This window comes from Vespula vulgaris, chromosome 16, assembly GCF_905475345.1.
Source record: "Vespula vulgaris chromosome 16, iyVesVulg1.1, whole genome shotgun sequence".
NCBI lineage: Eukaryota > Metazoa > Arthropoda > Insecta > Hymenoptera > Vespidae > Vespula > Vespula vulgaris.
In genome coordinates, this window is record NC_066601.1 from 3,698,365 (window position 1) to 3,713,138 (window position 14,774).

The 14,774-nt window shown below is 29.6% G+C and overlaps 3 protein-coding genes across 7 annotated transcripts; 1 reads left to right on the forward strand and 2 right to left on the reverse strand.

Annotated features, from left to right (window-relative positions):
* Window positions 1-1,223: 1,223 nt before the first annotated feature.
* On the forward strand, window positions 1,224-3,445 carry LOC127069716 (protein Fer3-like). Of its 3 annotated transcripts, XM_051007086.1 has the most exons (5): window positions 1,224-1,478; window positions 1,831-1,985; window positions 2,151-2,310; window positions 2,408-2,537; window positions 2,941-3,445. In XM_051007086.1, the coding sequence occupies exons 1-5, from the start codon at window positions 1,431-1,433 to the stop codon at window positions 2,946-2,948; spliced, it is 501 nt and encodes a 166-aa protein (XP_050863043.1). In that variant the 5' UTR covers window positions 1,224-1,430; the 3' UTR covers window positions 2,949-3,445. The 3 variants fall into 3 exon arrangements, with proteins under 3 accessions (XP_050863043.1, XP_050863044.1, XP_050863042.1); XM_051007087.1 differs by having other exon boundaries at window positions 1,855-1,985; window positions 2,408-3,445; XM_051007085.1 differs by having other exon boundaries at window positions 1,225-1,478; window positions 2,408-3,445.
* A 301-nt stretch (window positions 3,446-3,746) lies between these two features.
* On the reverse strand, window positions 3,747-7,945 carry LOC127069712 (32 kDa beta-galactoside-binding lectin lec-3-like). 3 transcript variants are annotated; one of them, XM_051007077.1, is made up of 8 exons: window positions 7,207-7,945; window positions 6,711-6,879; window positions 5,945-6,030; window positions 5,627-5,837; window positions 5,349-5,546; window positions 5,136-5,224; window positions 4,869-5,063; window positions 3,747-4,651 (listed from the first exon to the last, which is right to left on the reverse strand). In XM_051007077.1, the coding sequence occupies exons 2-8, from the start codon at window positions 6,792-6,794 to the stop codon at window positions 4,495-4,497; spliced, it is 1,020 nt and encodes a 339-aa protein (XP_050863034.1). In that variant the 5' UTR covers window positions 6,795-6,879; window positions 7,207-7,945; the 3' UTR covers window positions 3,747-4,494. The 3 variants fall into 3 exon arrangements, with proteins under 3 accessions (XP_050863034.1, XP_050863035.1, XP_050863033.1); XM_051007078.1 differs by lacking the exon at window positions 7,207-7,945 and adding an exon at window positions 7,092-7,194; XM_051007076.1 differs by lacking the exon at window positions 7,207-7,945 and adding an exon at window positions 7,001-7,194.
* Window positions 7,946-8,088: 143 nt separating this feature from the next.
* LOC127069701 (glycogen phosphorylase) lies at window positions 8,089-14,696 on the reverse strand. Its single transcript, XM_051007020.1, has 11 exons — window positions 14,194-14,696; window positions 11,706-11,807; window positions 11,298-11,612; window positions 11,116-11,227; window positions 10,711-11,030; window positions 10,300-10,610; window positions 10,104-10,218; window positions 9,841-10,023; window positions 9,413-9,760; window positions 8,989-9,318; window positions 8,089-8,884 (listed from the first exon to the last, which is right to left on the reverse strand). Exons 1-11 carry the CDS (start codon window positions 14,434-14,436, stop codon window positions 8,729-8,731), a joined length of 2,535 nt encoding a protein of 844 aa, XP_050862977.1. The 5' UTR covers window positions 14,437-14,696; the 3' UTR covers window positions 8,089-8,728.
* Window positions 14,697-14,774: the final 78 nt, after the last annotated feature.

Sequence of the window (14,774 nt, forward strand, 5' to 3'; positions counted from 1 at the left end):
CCCTTTGTGTTTTCGAAGAGATCGACGGTGACTCGATCGTTCTTCGACAACAATATGTTGCATTGCCCTCTCTTTACCATGAACCATGAGTCCCTTCAAATAAATGACGAAGGTTGCACGTGCTTGACGCGCCCTTTAAGAAGTTCATCCGTTTGTTAAATCGTGTCCTGTTATCGCTTTATCCGCGTAAGCGAAGCTGACAAAAGTGAATTCATCCGTTACTTTCGATTAGAAAAAATTCAAATCAATTTCAGACTTTTTCTTATTTCTGATATAATATAAATTATATATAAATTATTAATCATTAAATTATTTGTATTTAAAAAATTATGAGATATTTTTATATATATTAAATATATGTTGCAATCGACAGTAATTGTTAAATTAGATCAATTATCCATCGTAATAATACGATCTTAAAATTAAAGGTTTAATCTTGTACTATTTATTTATTTGGTAAATATTTAAGCAACTATTGTTATATCTAAATTGTTCTATGATATCCTATTTATATTTATATTATAACATATTTCCTAGATATATTAATTATATCCCGATACTATTCCTATGTAACGTGTAATATCATATCTGATTTAAGAAACCAAGTTAGAACTACTCTTTAACAGGAAAGACTTTAAAGGGACGCACGTGGCATGCGTAATATCGACAAAAGATATATACTCGTTCATTCGGAAAATTGCTAAATCAACCACTTGATAAATCCTATTATAATCCTATATAGTACATCTCGCACGATACTTAAATTAAATGTAACACGTCATATATCGCTATAATTATTACAATTTTCTATAGAATGTCTCGTCAAGATCAAATTAAATAAGACAGAAAAACTTGAACAAATACTTACGAATTAATTACATAAAACAAAGAAAAAAAATGAACAAGATCGTTGACAAATCACCACGTCCATCTTTGTAACGATATTCGACGATCGATATTTCCACTGATTCGTCCCTTTTTTGCAGACCGAAAATTCTTCGATTTTATTACGAAGGATTGAAATAAGAATAATAATAATCGACACGCCTATTATTCAGTTGCTAACCAATAGCAAACGTCGCACTAGAGTTCAAAGGAAGATCATGGTCTAATAAAAACATCGAGCTACTACGCCTGCGTAAGTTCTGAGCCAATAAACGTACATCCCGCTCATAGCTTAGCTACGCCCACTGGAATGGTTTCAAGGGGGATACAAAATCACACACAGTGTACAAGATGTTATTTCGCACTTTTCGGATATAACGTGACAGGAACTCGTGACACGGTGACGGACCACCGGACGGAGGCTTCCACTTACGAAGCGTCGGTCTACTGCGGGTGATATAAGTTTCGACCACTCCTTTTTTTTTTCATTTCTTTTCTAACGCGTAATCTCGATCACACGTTCATCCTTGGACAGACAGCGGGATATGAGCTACACCGAACCGTTGTGGGAGATAAATGGAAATCAAGCACCAGTGAGTGAAAAATTGTGTTGTTCTTATATTCTACTTTTTTTCGTCTTTCCTTTTCTTTCTTCACTTTTTTCGTTTTTGTTTTCGCGTTATACTATATTCCGAATATCTAATATACTTATCTACTAAATAACTCTCCAGTTTATTTCACTTTTTGTCATATTCAACTAACGCAGTCGAAATAGTTTTTATATTTATTCATGGTGACACAAAAGATCGATCTTTTTTTTTCTTTTTCGTTAACAAAGTGTAATAAAGAGCAACAAGAAAGAAAGAGTCTCATGGGGATCTTCTTCTCTCTCCTCTCTCTCTCTCTCTCTCTCTCTCTCTCTCTCTCTCTCTCTGTACGCCATAGGTAATCACGCAGGAAATGTCACAGTACGTCGGTAGCGAACTTGGAAGCTATCCGATGTGGGACAGTTCCGTTTTATATCAGCCACCACCGGCTACACATTCTCACGTCAACGAACACGGTTTGTACAGACAGCCCTGTGCTTTATTGCATCAAAGGTATGTTATTATTTTATGCGAAGTATGAATTAATCGATAACAAAATTTAGTAGTTTTCTTCTTTACTTATCTATCATCTATTCTTGAGAAAATCATTATAAACGTAGTTAGTATTTAATACATTTACTTACAAAACATAATTGCGTTATGACTTGTATCATTTAGTCGTTATACACAAAATGGCCGATCACCAAATCTTCCCTCGTCAACTACGAAAAAGCCAAGGCGCAGAGTGGCCACAGTTTCTCAAAGAAGAGCCGCTAATATTCGTGAAAGACGTAGAATGTTCAACTTGAACGAAGCTTTCGACAAATTACGAAGAAAGGTAATTTCGATTTTCTCCTCCTACTTAATTCTTTTTCTTCGTTTTTCTTTCAAGTTTTTACTTCAAAAATTTCGTTTACATAAAATTTATTGAACAGGTGCCAACGTTCGCCTACGAAAAACGTTTATCAAGAATCGAGACACTTCGTCTGGCTATTACTTACATAGCATTCATGGGAGAATTATTAGGAATCGAGCCCAGCAGCCCAAAACCAGAATACATACCACGTGAATATTATTTGCCTAATTAAATCGTCTAATCGAAGACGAACAACGACAAAACGCGTCTTCCATTGATCTTTTTAATTTATTCTTACAAAGATTTGAAAAAAAAGAAAAAAAAAACAAATTTTTATTTATTTTCTACATATAATTGACTTAATACATTTTTGCTGATTAATAACTCGACTGATATATGTTTCGAAAGAAATATTAACTGTTCAAATATCCACTTAGCTGAAAAATTCATATCGATATTAATCGAACAAAATCTATCTACTATTCTACTTCGACAAATATGACGTATAATAATGATATCTACTAATAATGATAATAATAATAATAATAATAATAATAATAATAATAATAATAATAATAATAATAATAATAATAATATATTAATATTGTACAGGAATTTAAAAAAAGAAGGACAAAGTAATTTTCTCAATTCTCTGCAGTGCACAATTATTATGCGACACTGATCAAGAAGCGGGTACAAATGTAGTGTTAATGAAGTTAAATGATACGTCAGAACTATCGTTAAGACGACAAGAAAGAGATAGAGATAGACAGAGAGAGAGAGAGAGGAAGAGAGAGGAGGAGAGAAAGTGATTTAACATATTAATTTTATATTCATGTAAAATATCTATCTATATATAAATGTACATCTTCTCCTATTAATTTCTCTATTTTATTTATATAATATTTATCTACATGGAATATAGATATTAATTAATTAGTTCTTCTTTTTTGTTTTTAATAGAGATTAACATTTAATAACATGACACACAAATTTCAAATACGATTTGTATCGAAGTGTGAACTCGAGAAATATGTCTTCCATATTTTAGGTAAACGTGATATAATGTAATGTATTATATTATTAATAAAAATCTGAGGTAACATTGAAACAAGTATATGCTCACGCGAATTTTTCAATTTTCAAGAAAATGTGTGCGTAGCTTTTTTCATGGTATCGTATATAGATTATAGGATATTATAATATTATGTAAGAAAGAGCTAAATTCAATTGTCAACTAAAGTACTAGATACGAATACGTGACAAAGAAATGTGGTTCTTAATATTTAGAATTATTGTGCAATAATAAATCAAAACTCTCTTATAATCACCTGCAATCTTTTTTTCTTCTGAACAAATAAAAATTATATCTACGTAACGAAATTTAAAGAATAATGAAGAGAAAATATTTTATTGCAATATATTCAATTAGTTTATTGCCTTGTATAAGTCATAAAAGTATTATACATTGTAGATTATAGTTAAAAATGACTACAAATGTCACGTATATAATATAGGTAAGCAAATATGCGCTATTGATAAGTGAACAAATTTCAATATTCACTCCTAAAATCTAATCAAATTTCTAAGAAAGTTTTACAAAAGGTATAGAAAAATTTCTTGTTACCTATCTCATATAAAAGGTATAATTAATTAATATAGATGAATAAGAAATGTAATCTCGTTAATTATCCTACTTATAAGAACTTTAGTTCTTAAGTTTTAAGAACATTTTTTTAAACGTCTATGATCACATTACAAATCAAAAAAAGAACTTCTCATTTTATAGAATCTTAACAATCGTTGATCAGAATTCTTTAAGAGAACACCCGATCGCGATTTGTCAAATTTGAGACAGAGATATATCAATCTCATAAATAATTATTACAAGAAATGGAAAAGTGAAGAAGGAGAAGTCTTTTCGTAACTTGATCAACGAGTTTAATAAAATCAACTTAAAACGATATATTGTCTAAGAAGGGCACGTAGTAAGTACATACGTTTTAAGCGTTTATCAGAAAACATTGTACCATTCTTTAGATTATTAATGGCAACATTTAAAAAGTTCCATATAAGAAACAGAGATAAGTAAATACGTCTCCATGTTTCTTCTTTCAATAATAATTAAGATATCCAAATATCGTTATGATAAAGTCATTCGTTATTTCATTTTTTTTTGACATCATCGATCGCCAGATGATAAAGAACAATATCGCCTGATATTCGTAGAGTATTAATGATCGATGGTTTTAATCTGTGTTTAAATTCGCTGACCATTTTGTTTCCCAGCCATATTGAAAAGCTGTCATGCTCGCAACGTATACTGTTAACAAAAAAATAATAATACATTATAAGAACTTATGATAAAAATGTAGGAGTGTGCCGAAAGTTCAGTGATCTTTTAAATCAATTACTCTTTTTCGAGACTCTTCAGGATAATTTTTTTGCAGATTATAAAACAACAAGTTTAACTTGTTATTTTTAAAATTCCTTTGAAACTTTTGGCCCACCCTATATTTTACACGAGAAAAAACTTTTACGTTAATAAAAAATCACGGCCTGGCATCCAAGACAAATGACCTTCGTGTCTTTCCTCGTTTTTCCAACTACCATCGATCCAACAGTTCATGACAACATAAGGCTCGCTACTACCATAAAGGAAACGTGGATTTATATGCAAGGCAATTATTGGGTGAGGATAAACAGTATCACCTTTTTGTAAGTTTATATAAAATCTGTAAGAGCAAAAAGGACAGATTTTTATAATAATAAGATATGTTATATGAAAAATTAACAATAAGACTTACGAATGGGGAAGTAATTTTAATCTTCCTCTAATAAATAAATTGGTACCGAGTTTAAATTCACAGCCGATTCTTACATTGATCGGAACTTCCTACATTTAAAAAATATATTTCATTTTTGATTCTTTTTTAAATTACTATTTTTATATATAGGTATATATACATATTTTTTTTTGTTTTTAATCATTTGTAACGAAAAACATATCTATTGCTTACAAGAAACTCTACGAGAGGAGAATCCACTGTCAAACTTAAAGAACGTGAAGGTTTAAAAATCTTTGGATCGGGATAAACGTTAAGATTTAATTGATTATATCTTATATCTTCTATGTGTCCTTCGCATTCAAGATTCTTAATATCACTAAGTGGAAATCTATATGTGAACGCGCAGAAATGTTCTCCATTGATAGCTATCTATAAAGAAAAACAATAACAAATATTTAAGAGGACATAACATAAGCTATATAAATAATTATACAAATACTTAGTGTTACCTGAAATGCATCTTCCGTGCAAAATATCATCAAATGAATATAAGAGTTTCGACGAAATATATAATTACATGGACCAACTGGAGAACAAGTTTCCTCGATTTCCCATGTACCTTTGATCTTTGTATTTCTTACCACATAGCCTCTATCTATTCTTGGATTAAAATGCAATGCTATGTTTCCGCTCGTTTTGCAATTTAAATTTATTGAAAATCTATCACAAAAAAATATTTTTTATTTTTGTTTTTTTAATACATCATTTAGAAGGAACAAATTGATTAAGTATTCTAGAAAAAAACTAATCACATATATTGATAATACCTTATCGCATGAACGGGAATATATCCTGTTATAATGATAGCAGATGTTGGCTGTAATGGTTGCAATATGACAGGTTTTACATCTTCCTAAAATATAAAATAATAAGAAATTAATAATTAACAATAAATTAATTACTTGTTTTATATATATATATTTATTTTTTTTTCCTTACGTAAAAACCTGTCAAAGTTTGAATGACAATTCTAGACATCTGCTTTTAATCTAATTTTAAATTCGACACACTTTCTTGCCTTTGATACGTTCCATTTTTATTTTAAAGAAAAAACCTTATTTAATTAATTCAATCACATTTTTTTTATTACACAGTGCAATAAAAGAATTTAAGAAATTATTCTACTTCTTCGACGTTCGAATTTTCTTTTTTTCATTATAAAAAGAATTCAATTTATTTAATGAACTCTTTTGAAAACTTATCATAACCCTCGAATGTATACTTTTTTGAAGAAAAATCATCGATATATCAAAGTTCGATTAATCGATAACTTTTTTCATCTATCAATAATAGTAGAACATCTGATTACCGACTACGATATAGAATATAGAGAAAAATGAAAAGGCGACATCTAGCGAGAAGAAGTTAGAACACATTTCTGCATATTATATATAATACGAATATATATATATATTATATATATAATACGAAGATAATTTAATCCGTGTTTAGTTATGCACCAGACTGTACTTGTAATCGAATATTTATCTTACGTACGTCATAATAATATATATATATTTAAAGAGAACTTACTAGTGGTATGGTTTTCTCGTCGAAAAAGATGAAATCCTTGAGAGCATCTTCCTTGGTGTGTTTAAAAATACAATCGATCGACATTTTCTTTTTTCTTTTTCTTTTTTTGTACCTTTGTCACACGGCTTTTATAAACGTCCAAGAAAATTACAATAGGCGAAAGGTGACTCTAAAACGTGAAAGTATAATGATTTTTTGAATCTTTATTCCCGAATTTTGTGAATAAAATACGTGAGAGAAAAAAAGAAAGAGAAAGAGAGAGAGACGACGACAATGACGACGATTTTTACATTCTTTTATTTTATCCGTGAGAATATCTCATTGGCTTTAATAATTTCGAACGCCGGTATAAGTAATCCCGCGCTAGTAATAGTGACGTACTAGAAGCGTTCTTTCTACTTCTAATTTCTTGTCACGATTCGTGTGAATCGGACTGATGCATTGCGTAAGTACTATATGAGACATCACGAACAACTGTGTTGGATCCAATACATACCTGCATACACTACTTGGCAAGCAAAGTTATTAATAGATATATCCGAAGAAAAGTTTTTCACTGTGTACAGATGTCTACGTTTTATCAAAGACTCTTTCTCAAATGATCTGCAAAAAAATTTCTATTCATCGGCTCTTTTTAATTTGACAGATAAATTTTTTTTGTAATATATCTCATTCATAAGATATATTTTCCTAATCATCTCATTGGTTCTTCCGTTAAAATCTGTGATGTGATAGGTTATGCTGCACGATCGATTTATACCGCGAATTTTAAAACTTTCTAAACACGAATATTTTATTTTATGTTTAAAAATTATCATGTATTGTTGGTATTTTTGTTTTAATATAAGAATTATATTACTTCTTACATAATAAGTAAGATTATATGTAATATATATGTATATATAATTTGTAGTAGCAGAGCTTTTATTTTTATTTAATTGGCACCAGTTTTGTATTGTTTTTCATAAAATATATACATAGCGTTACAATTTAATATAATAAAATGTATTATTTTGAAGTAGATCAAGTTACTTCTCATGTTATTTATATTTCTCCACTGCTAATAGAAACATAATATATATATGTATATGTATGTATGTATTTAAATAAGGCTATAAATATTAATAACGATTACAAAAAGGTAATTTAATAACCTGCAATAAAGTATTCTAAGATGTTGCAAAATGATTGTGTCATGCGTATAATAAAAATATTCTCTGCCATCTGTTATGAAATATAATATTACATTATATTATTCCACCATCGTTTTTTTGAATTTTCATAATTTTGAAATTTTTTTTTATTATTGAAAAGTTTGCATTTAATATTTTATTATGACTAGGAACATTTTTAAAGTTGTTATTTACAACAAAGAACATGAAGTTACAAATATATATTATTACACAACATGAAATATATCAGATTAAAATGACATTAGAGATTAAATAGTATCAATACATAATTATTTAAAAGTACACAAAGACACGAAGACTTTTACATTAAGATCATGTCTCTCGAAAGTGAAGCAGAACCATGCGCATATTTGTTATAATTAATTATGAGATTACTTGAAAATTATTTCTTAGCCACCTTTATTTGAGTATTTGACAGCAGGCAGTAGCATAGTAAAAATAAATGTAGTTATAGAAAAATATATTGTATCCGTTTGATATACTTCTGTTCATAATTTTTTTTGTTAAATTATGTGATAAACAAATATTGAACTTTTCATTAGATGGATTTCTTAGATTCCAATATAGATTTTATCTATTTATAGATCAATTTTACAGTCTTGCAGTTGTATGTAATGGATAGAATCTACATTATTATCAATTCTCAAATAATAATTATTGCATATATTATTTATCTTTTTTAGAAATTGATCATGCTATTTTCTTTTCTCAAGAATGGAAATTTGTTTTATTGTTTATCATAAAATCTTATCCTATCGATTGTTATAGAAGATAAAATACAGAAAAAATTATAGAACATTCATTAGATTGATTATACCGAACGAATTAGATATCACGTGGATCATGTGGATCGGGTAATTTTTGCCAATTTGGCTCTACACCCCAAATTTCACGGGCATATTCAGCAATTGTTCGATCGGAAGAGAATTTTCCAGAAGATGCTATATTATATATCGCCATCTCTACCCATTTGTTTTCATCCTAGAATATAAGACGTTTCAATACATATCCCATAGCAGATGTTGAAATTTTAACAAAAATGTAATAATTTTGCTTAACAAATGAAAATTACAAATTATAATTACCTGATATACTTGGCTGACTTTCTCTTGCATACGAACATAGCTTTCAAAATCTGCTAAAAGATAAAATCTATCCCATTTAAGCAGCACATCAGCGATATCTTTAAATTCGTCTGGATTATTAGGACTGAAGAAACCTCCTTGAATTTGATCGATACACTGTTTTGCTTCTGGTAATTTATTATAATAATCATAAGCATTGTAGCCTCTTCTTTTCAAGTCTTCAACTTCGTCTACGGTCATGCCAAAAATGAAAATGTTATCATTTCCCATTTCTTCTGCCATTTCTACGTTAGCTCCATCCAAAGTACCGATTGTAAGAGCACCATTCAACTAAAACATTAAGTATATTTGATTTTCTTCTTTCCTTTTATTTATTTTTTTTTTCTTTTCACTTTGTAGATAGAATTGGTTTATTCGTTATTACCATAAACTTCATATTTCCAGTGCCTGATGCTTCAGTACCCGCAGTAGAAATCTGTTCACTCAGATCTGCAGCAGGAATAATCCTTTCAGCCAAAGTTACTCTATAATTCTCTAAGAAGATCAACTTCAGTTTATTTCCTACAATAGGATCGTTATTGATAACACTTGCAACGCTACAAATTAGTTTAATAATCTTTTTAGCTAGATGGTAGCCTGGTGCTGCCTTTCCACCTATCATGACAGTTCTTGGCACGAACGGTGCGGACGGATCTTTCTTTATACGATTGTACAATGTAATAACATGAAGACAATTTAATAGTTGTCGTTTATATTCATGGATACGTTTCACCTAACATGAATCATATTTATTAGTGAGTTCAACGATAAAATAATATAAACCAATTAAATTTGAGTATCTATTATTTTTACCTGAATATCGAAAATTGAGGCAGGATTTATTTTAACCCCATAATCTTTTTCTAACATTTGAGCTAAACGTAATTTATTTTCCTGTTTAACTTTGACTATAGCTCGTTGAAAGACTGGATCTTTGGCATATTGTTTAATCTGTTCCAATTGTTCTAAATGTACAACCCAATCGCTTCCTATTTTCTATAAATTACAAATAGAAAAAAAAATGTTTATACATTTACATCTGTGTTATTATAATAAAAAAAATAACATATACATACTTCTTCAATAATATCGGATAGATTTGGATTGCAAAGAAGTAACCATCTTCTAGGTGTAATACCATTGGTTTTGTTTTGGAATTTTTCAGGATTCAACTCATAGAAATCTCTAAATCTGTATAAGAATTGTCAAAATAAATTATTTTCGATATCACTTTAATGATTCATTAATTAATTCATTGGATTTACTACTTACACACTGTCTTTCAAAATCTCTGAATGTATTTGTGCGACTCCATTGATGGCGTGACTACCAACAATAGATAAATGAGCCATATTCACTCGTTTTTCACCTTCTTCCTCGATCAAAGACATACGACGAAGACGATCCATATCACCAGGAAATTTGGCAGAGACTCGTTCAAGATGTAAATGATTTATGTGATAAATAATTTGCAAGTGCCGTGGAAGGATACTATCTAACATGCTAGTAGGCCATCTTTCAAGAGCTTCTGGTAGAACAGTGTGATTTGTATAAGCACACGTTCGCGTTGTTACTTCCCACGCCTTAAAGATACGTAATTTATATATAGATTATATAAATTATTTAATAAAAAATATCTCGTCCAATCAAAAATGGATATCTAATAAAAATTATCTTGACTACCTTATCCCACGAAAGTCCTTCAACATCAATAAGAATTCTCATAAGTTCGGGAATAGCTAACGAAGGATGAGTGTCATTCAACTGAATGGCCACTTTATCGGGGAAAGCATCGAATTCGGTTCTGTAATGTTCCTTCGATCCAAACTTGCTAGCTTTGTAACGACGAATTATATCTTGAAGAGTAGCGGCGACCATGAAATATTCTTGTTTCAAACGAAGTTCTTTTCCCTCGAAGAAATTATCATTAGGATACAAGACTCTGCTTATATTTTCTGCCAAATTACGATCAATAACAGCTTGGACGTAATCACCGTCGTTGACTGAAAAATGCAATATAATTTAAATTAAAAGATAACGTGGCGCTTTTTCAAATAAAAAAAAAAGAAGAATTAATCGGGATCTTACAGAATTTCAAATTGAATTCGATTGGTGATTTGGCAGACCATAATCTCAAAGTATTAACCACATTATTTTTATATCCAGGAATTGGATTATCATAAGGCATTGCAAATACGACCTAAAAATTAATATATATAATTTACAATAATTTAATTACATGAGTATATAAAATAACTTATGTTACGAACCTGCGTGTTCACCCATTTCTTGCCTTCAGGAGTGTCAATAACGTGTCCATAGAAATTAACTGGAAGCATAAATTCTGGTCTTGCTTTTTCCCAAGGATTACCATATCTCAACCAATCGTCTGGTTCTTCACTTTGTTCTCCATTTTTTATCTTTTGTGCGAATATACCATATTCGTATCTTATTCCATAACCGTAAGCAGCCAAGCCCAAAGTAGCCATACTATCTAAGAAACAAGCAGCCAATCTTCCTAAACCTCCATTTCCAAGTCCAGCATCCTCTTCCAACTCTTCTAATTCTTCTATATCCAAACCCATCTGTGAAATATTATAATAAAATGTTAAGATACGAAATTCTACATCGATCTCAAATAAATAAAATATTATTTTCACGCAAATTGCGTCACTCGCCTGATACATAGCTTCATCGCACGCACCCTGAATTCCCAGATTGATCATCGTATTTTGCAATGCCCTTCCCATGTAATATTCGAGAGAAAGATAGTATACTCTCTAAAATAACAGAAAAAGAAAAAAAAATTATATTCTAGATTACATTCTAGATCAATAATTTATTATCACAATGTGACAAATAACGCAGTTTATCGTGTGTCTAATTGACAAATTGTATTTTTTTTTTTTTGATCAAGGGTCGATTTAAAATTAACGACAAAATTAGATTTATAATGAATCAACTAATTGCAAGATTAGTTTTGCATTTGAAGTGAATAATAATGATCTATAATAAGTGATAATTAGTTACTTCAGAAGACAAGGACATTCGATACGATAGGTCACGTAGATGCCTCCTGACTTGCTTAAGGTCATGTCAAAGTCATCCATTAAATACGTCCGCGAGTTACAACTTATTAAAAAATAATATCAAACATTTTTATATTTTTATTTATTAATCTAAATAAAATGAAAGATTATTTCTTAACGAAAAAAATTGTGAAACACGTTTTTACACGTGATAGACTAAAATATATACGGCATAATATAGGATAAAAATAAATTTATCTTTCGCATGAGGTCACTGACCGCTTTTAAAATATAATCCGAAAATATCGTATTATCGATTATATCGGAACATTTATTAGTCGAAATTACAATATATTGATCTATAATTTTTTATTTTACAATACGATTAATACTAAAGGAAGATACAGCTTCGAACTCTTCTTTCTAAAGATTCGTCAAAGTATGAATTATTTTCGTACTCGATATTATTTCTTCGTGATTCTTTTTCTTTTCTCTCTTTTTTTTTTTTTTCATTAACTTACTAAGTCATACATTATCTGGACGATATCTTAAATTAGAAATTTGAGCACACTCACTTATATATTTTATTATATTTAAGAATCTCGTCTAGAGCGAGGAAAAGTACCGCGTGCTGATCACGTGAATTTCTAGAATCTATAGATGCATTTTGTTTGGGATTAAATCCAAAAGCTATGAAACTATAGTTAAGAATTTTTGGCATTATATTGAAACTAATCGTTTGGCAGTGTACAAAGTGCACGCATATTCGCGGTAGACGTTGCAAAAGAAATAAAAACAAAAAAACAAAAGAAAAAGAAAAGTACAAATATGATAAAACGTAGATATATGGTAAAAAATAAATGTGTATGAGGAACGATTAAAATAGTCTAATTGAACATGAAGAGTTTAATATGATAAACTTTCAATACTTGAGTGATGTAATCTTCATGTGCACAGGGACACAGCATGCCCAAAAATAGATTGTGCAATATGTTTTTCGTGCATTACTTTCACATCATCAACAGAATACAGATTGTGATAATTGTTCGGACTTAATATTTCGTAAAGTCACATATTTCTGATCCTGTATTTTTATTAGTGTATTCGCTATACCATAAACTTATCAATGATTATATGAGAGTCTCAAAGTTCACCCTAAATCGCAAATATGAAGTAACGATTAATGTTACGACACGTATTTTTTTTTTTGCAAATCGTATATTCAAATTTTTTAATTGTTACTTTCTTTCATTTTTCTTACTTTCCTTATCTTATAATATTATAAATATTATAAGATAATTATTAATAATGATAATATTATCTTATAATATTATAAATATTATAAATATTATAAGATAATTATTGATAATGATAATATTTTTTTGCAAAAATGTCTGAAATAATTTAATAAATAAGTGTATATTATATTGGTATTACTACATTCGTTTCTTGACCTACATTTTCAATATCATCTATCACATATTATCAGGTCAACGAGGATAAAAAAATCAGTGCGATGAGAAGTCTTAAATACATTTAAGCTGTATTATATTTGTCAAGCATATTGATCTTAACAAAACAGTTATTTCATATATATTTATACAAATATTCATTGTATTATGACTATGATTATACTATTTATTATTATAAATATGTTCTGTGTTCAGATAACGATACATTTAAGATATATAAGACCAAAGAAACCATTTGTCGAGTTCTGTGATTCCTAAATCTTAAAATAAATTTATTAGAATACTGTGTTAGTCACAAAATTGAATATCGGTATAAAAAACATGATAAAGTTTGATGGAACTATATGAGCAAAACATCTTATACTTGATGTATTGAGATATAATATATCTTTCCTATGAACTACTCTTAATTTAAAATTCTAAATCATGTCTCCAAGAGAATCTATTATTGAGATACATTTACTTTTCTATATTTGATATACTAATAGACTAAGCGATGAAGAAGAAAATGTTAAATTGCACGTATACTTATATAATTAATTCAAAAATTGACATTAATCCCGCCAATCTTAAGATTGCGATAAGAGAAGAAAGAAGAGAAGAAAATATAAGAAGGAAAAAAAAAACAAGAATAAAAATTAAACCACAAAAAAATATAGTCTTACCTTTGGATCTTTCTCGTAATAATATTGTTGAGTACGAATCCATCTGGATACTAAATTGTCTTTTACACTATGTGCTAAAGCGAAATAATAATCTCGACTAGTCGCTACGTTACGATCCTTGACTAAAGTATAATGAAGATGCCGGTTGAACGTCTTCTTGAAATTCGCGACATTTTCGACATCAACGATACCGCGTACTGAGATTTGTTTTCTCTTCTCATGATCCACATCGGCGTGCGACATGATTCTTAATTAATTTCAATCAAAGAATTTCAATTCGTTCGTATAATAACCAAGAGATTGTTTGAAGAATTGTACACTACACTTGATGTGTGAGAAAGAGAGAGATAGTGAGAGAGAGAAAGAGAGAGAGAGAGAGCGAAAAAGAGAGAGAGAGAGAGAGAGAGAGAGAAAGAGAAAGAGAGAATGAGAGAGATAGAATGAAACACTCGTGACGAAACGCACAAGCACTCCGTCCAGCTCGCCGAGGGCGAATAGAACATATTGCCAAACAAATGGAGATACATATTCACCTTCTACAAGGTCGCGCATGCGCGTTACCTCTAATTTTTGCGTCTGCG

What these genes read in the sequence shown, in the direction of transcription:
- LOC127069716 (XM_051007085.1), top strand. Translation starts at nt 1,431, where the DNA reads ATGAGCTACACCGAACCGTTGTGGGAGATAAATGGAAATCAAGCACCA. An exon ending in TGTGCTTTATTGCATCAAAG is followed by an intron (nt 1,986 to 2,150) that starts GTATGTTATTAT and finishes TGTATCATTTAG; the next exon opens with TCGTTATACACAAAATGGCC. An exon ending in TCGACAAATTACGAAGAAAG is followed by an intron (nt 2,311 to 2,407) that starts GTAATTTCGATT and finishes TTTATTGAACAG; the next exon opens with GTGCCAACGTTCGCCTACGA.
- LOC127069712 (XM_051007077.1), bottom strand. Translation starts at nt 6,794, where the DNA reads ATGTCGATCGATTGTATTTTTAAACACACCAAGGAAGATGCTCTCAAG. An exon ending in ATTCCCGTTCATGCGATAAG is followed by an intron (nt 5,838 to 5,944) that starts GTATTATCAATA and finishes TTTTTGTGATAG; the next exon opens with ATTTTCAATAAATTTAAATT. An exon ending in CTCCTCTCGTAGAGTTTCTT is followed by an intron (nt 5,225 to 5,348) that starts GTAAGCAATAGA and finishes TTTTAAATGTAG; the next exon opens with GAAGTTCCGATCAATGTAAG.
- LOC127069701 (XM_051007020.1), bottom strand. Translation starts at nt 14,436, where the DNA reads ATGTCGCACGCCGATGTGGATCATGAGAAGAGAAAACAAATCTCAGTA. An exon ending in TATCCGATATTATTGAAGAA is followed by an intron (nt 10,024 to 10,103) that starts GTATGTATATGT and finishes TGTAATTTATAG; the next exon opens with AAAATAGGAAGCGATTGGGT. An exon ending in CTGGAAATATGAAGTTTATG is followed by an intron (nt 9,319 to 9,412) that starts GTAATAACGAAT and finishes TTAATGTTTTAG; the next exon opens with TTGAATGGTGCTCTTACAAT.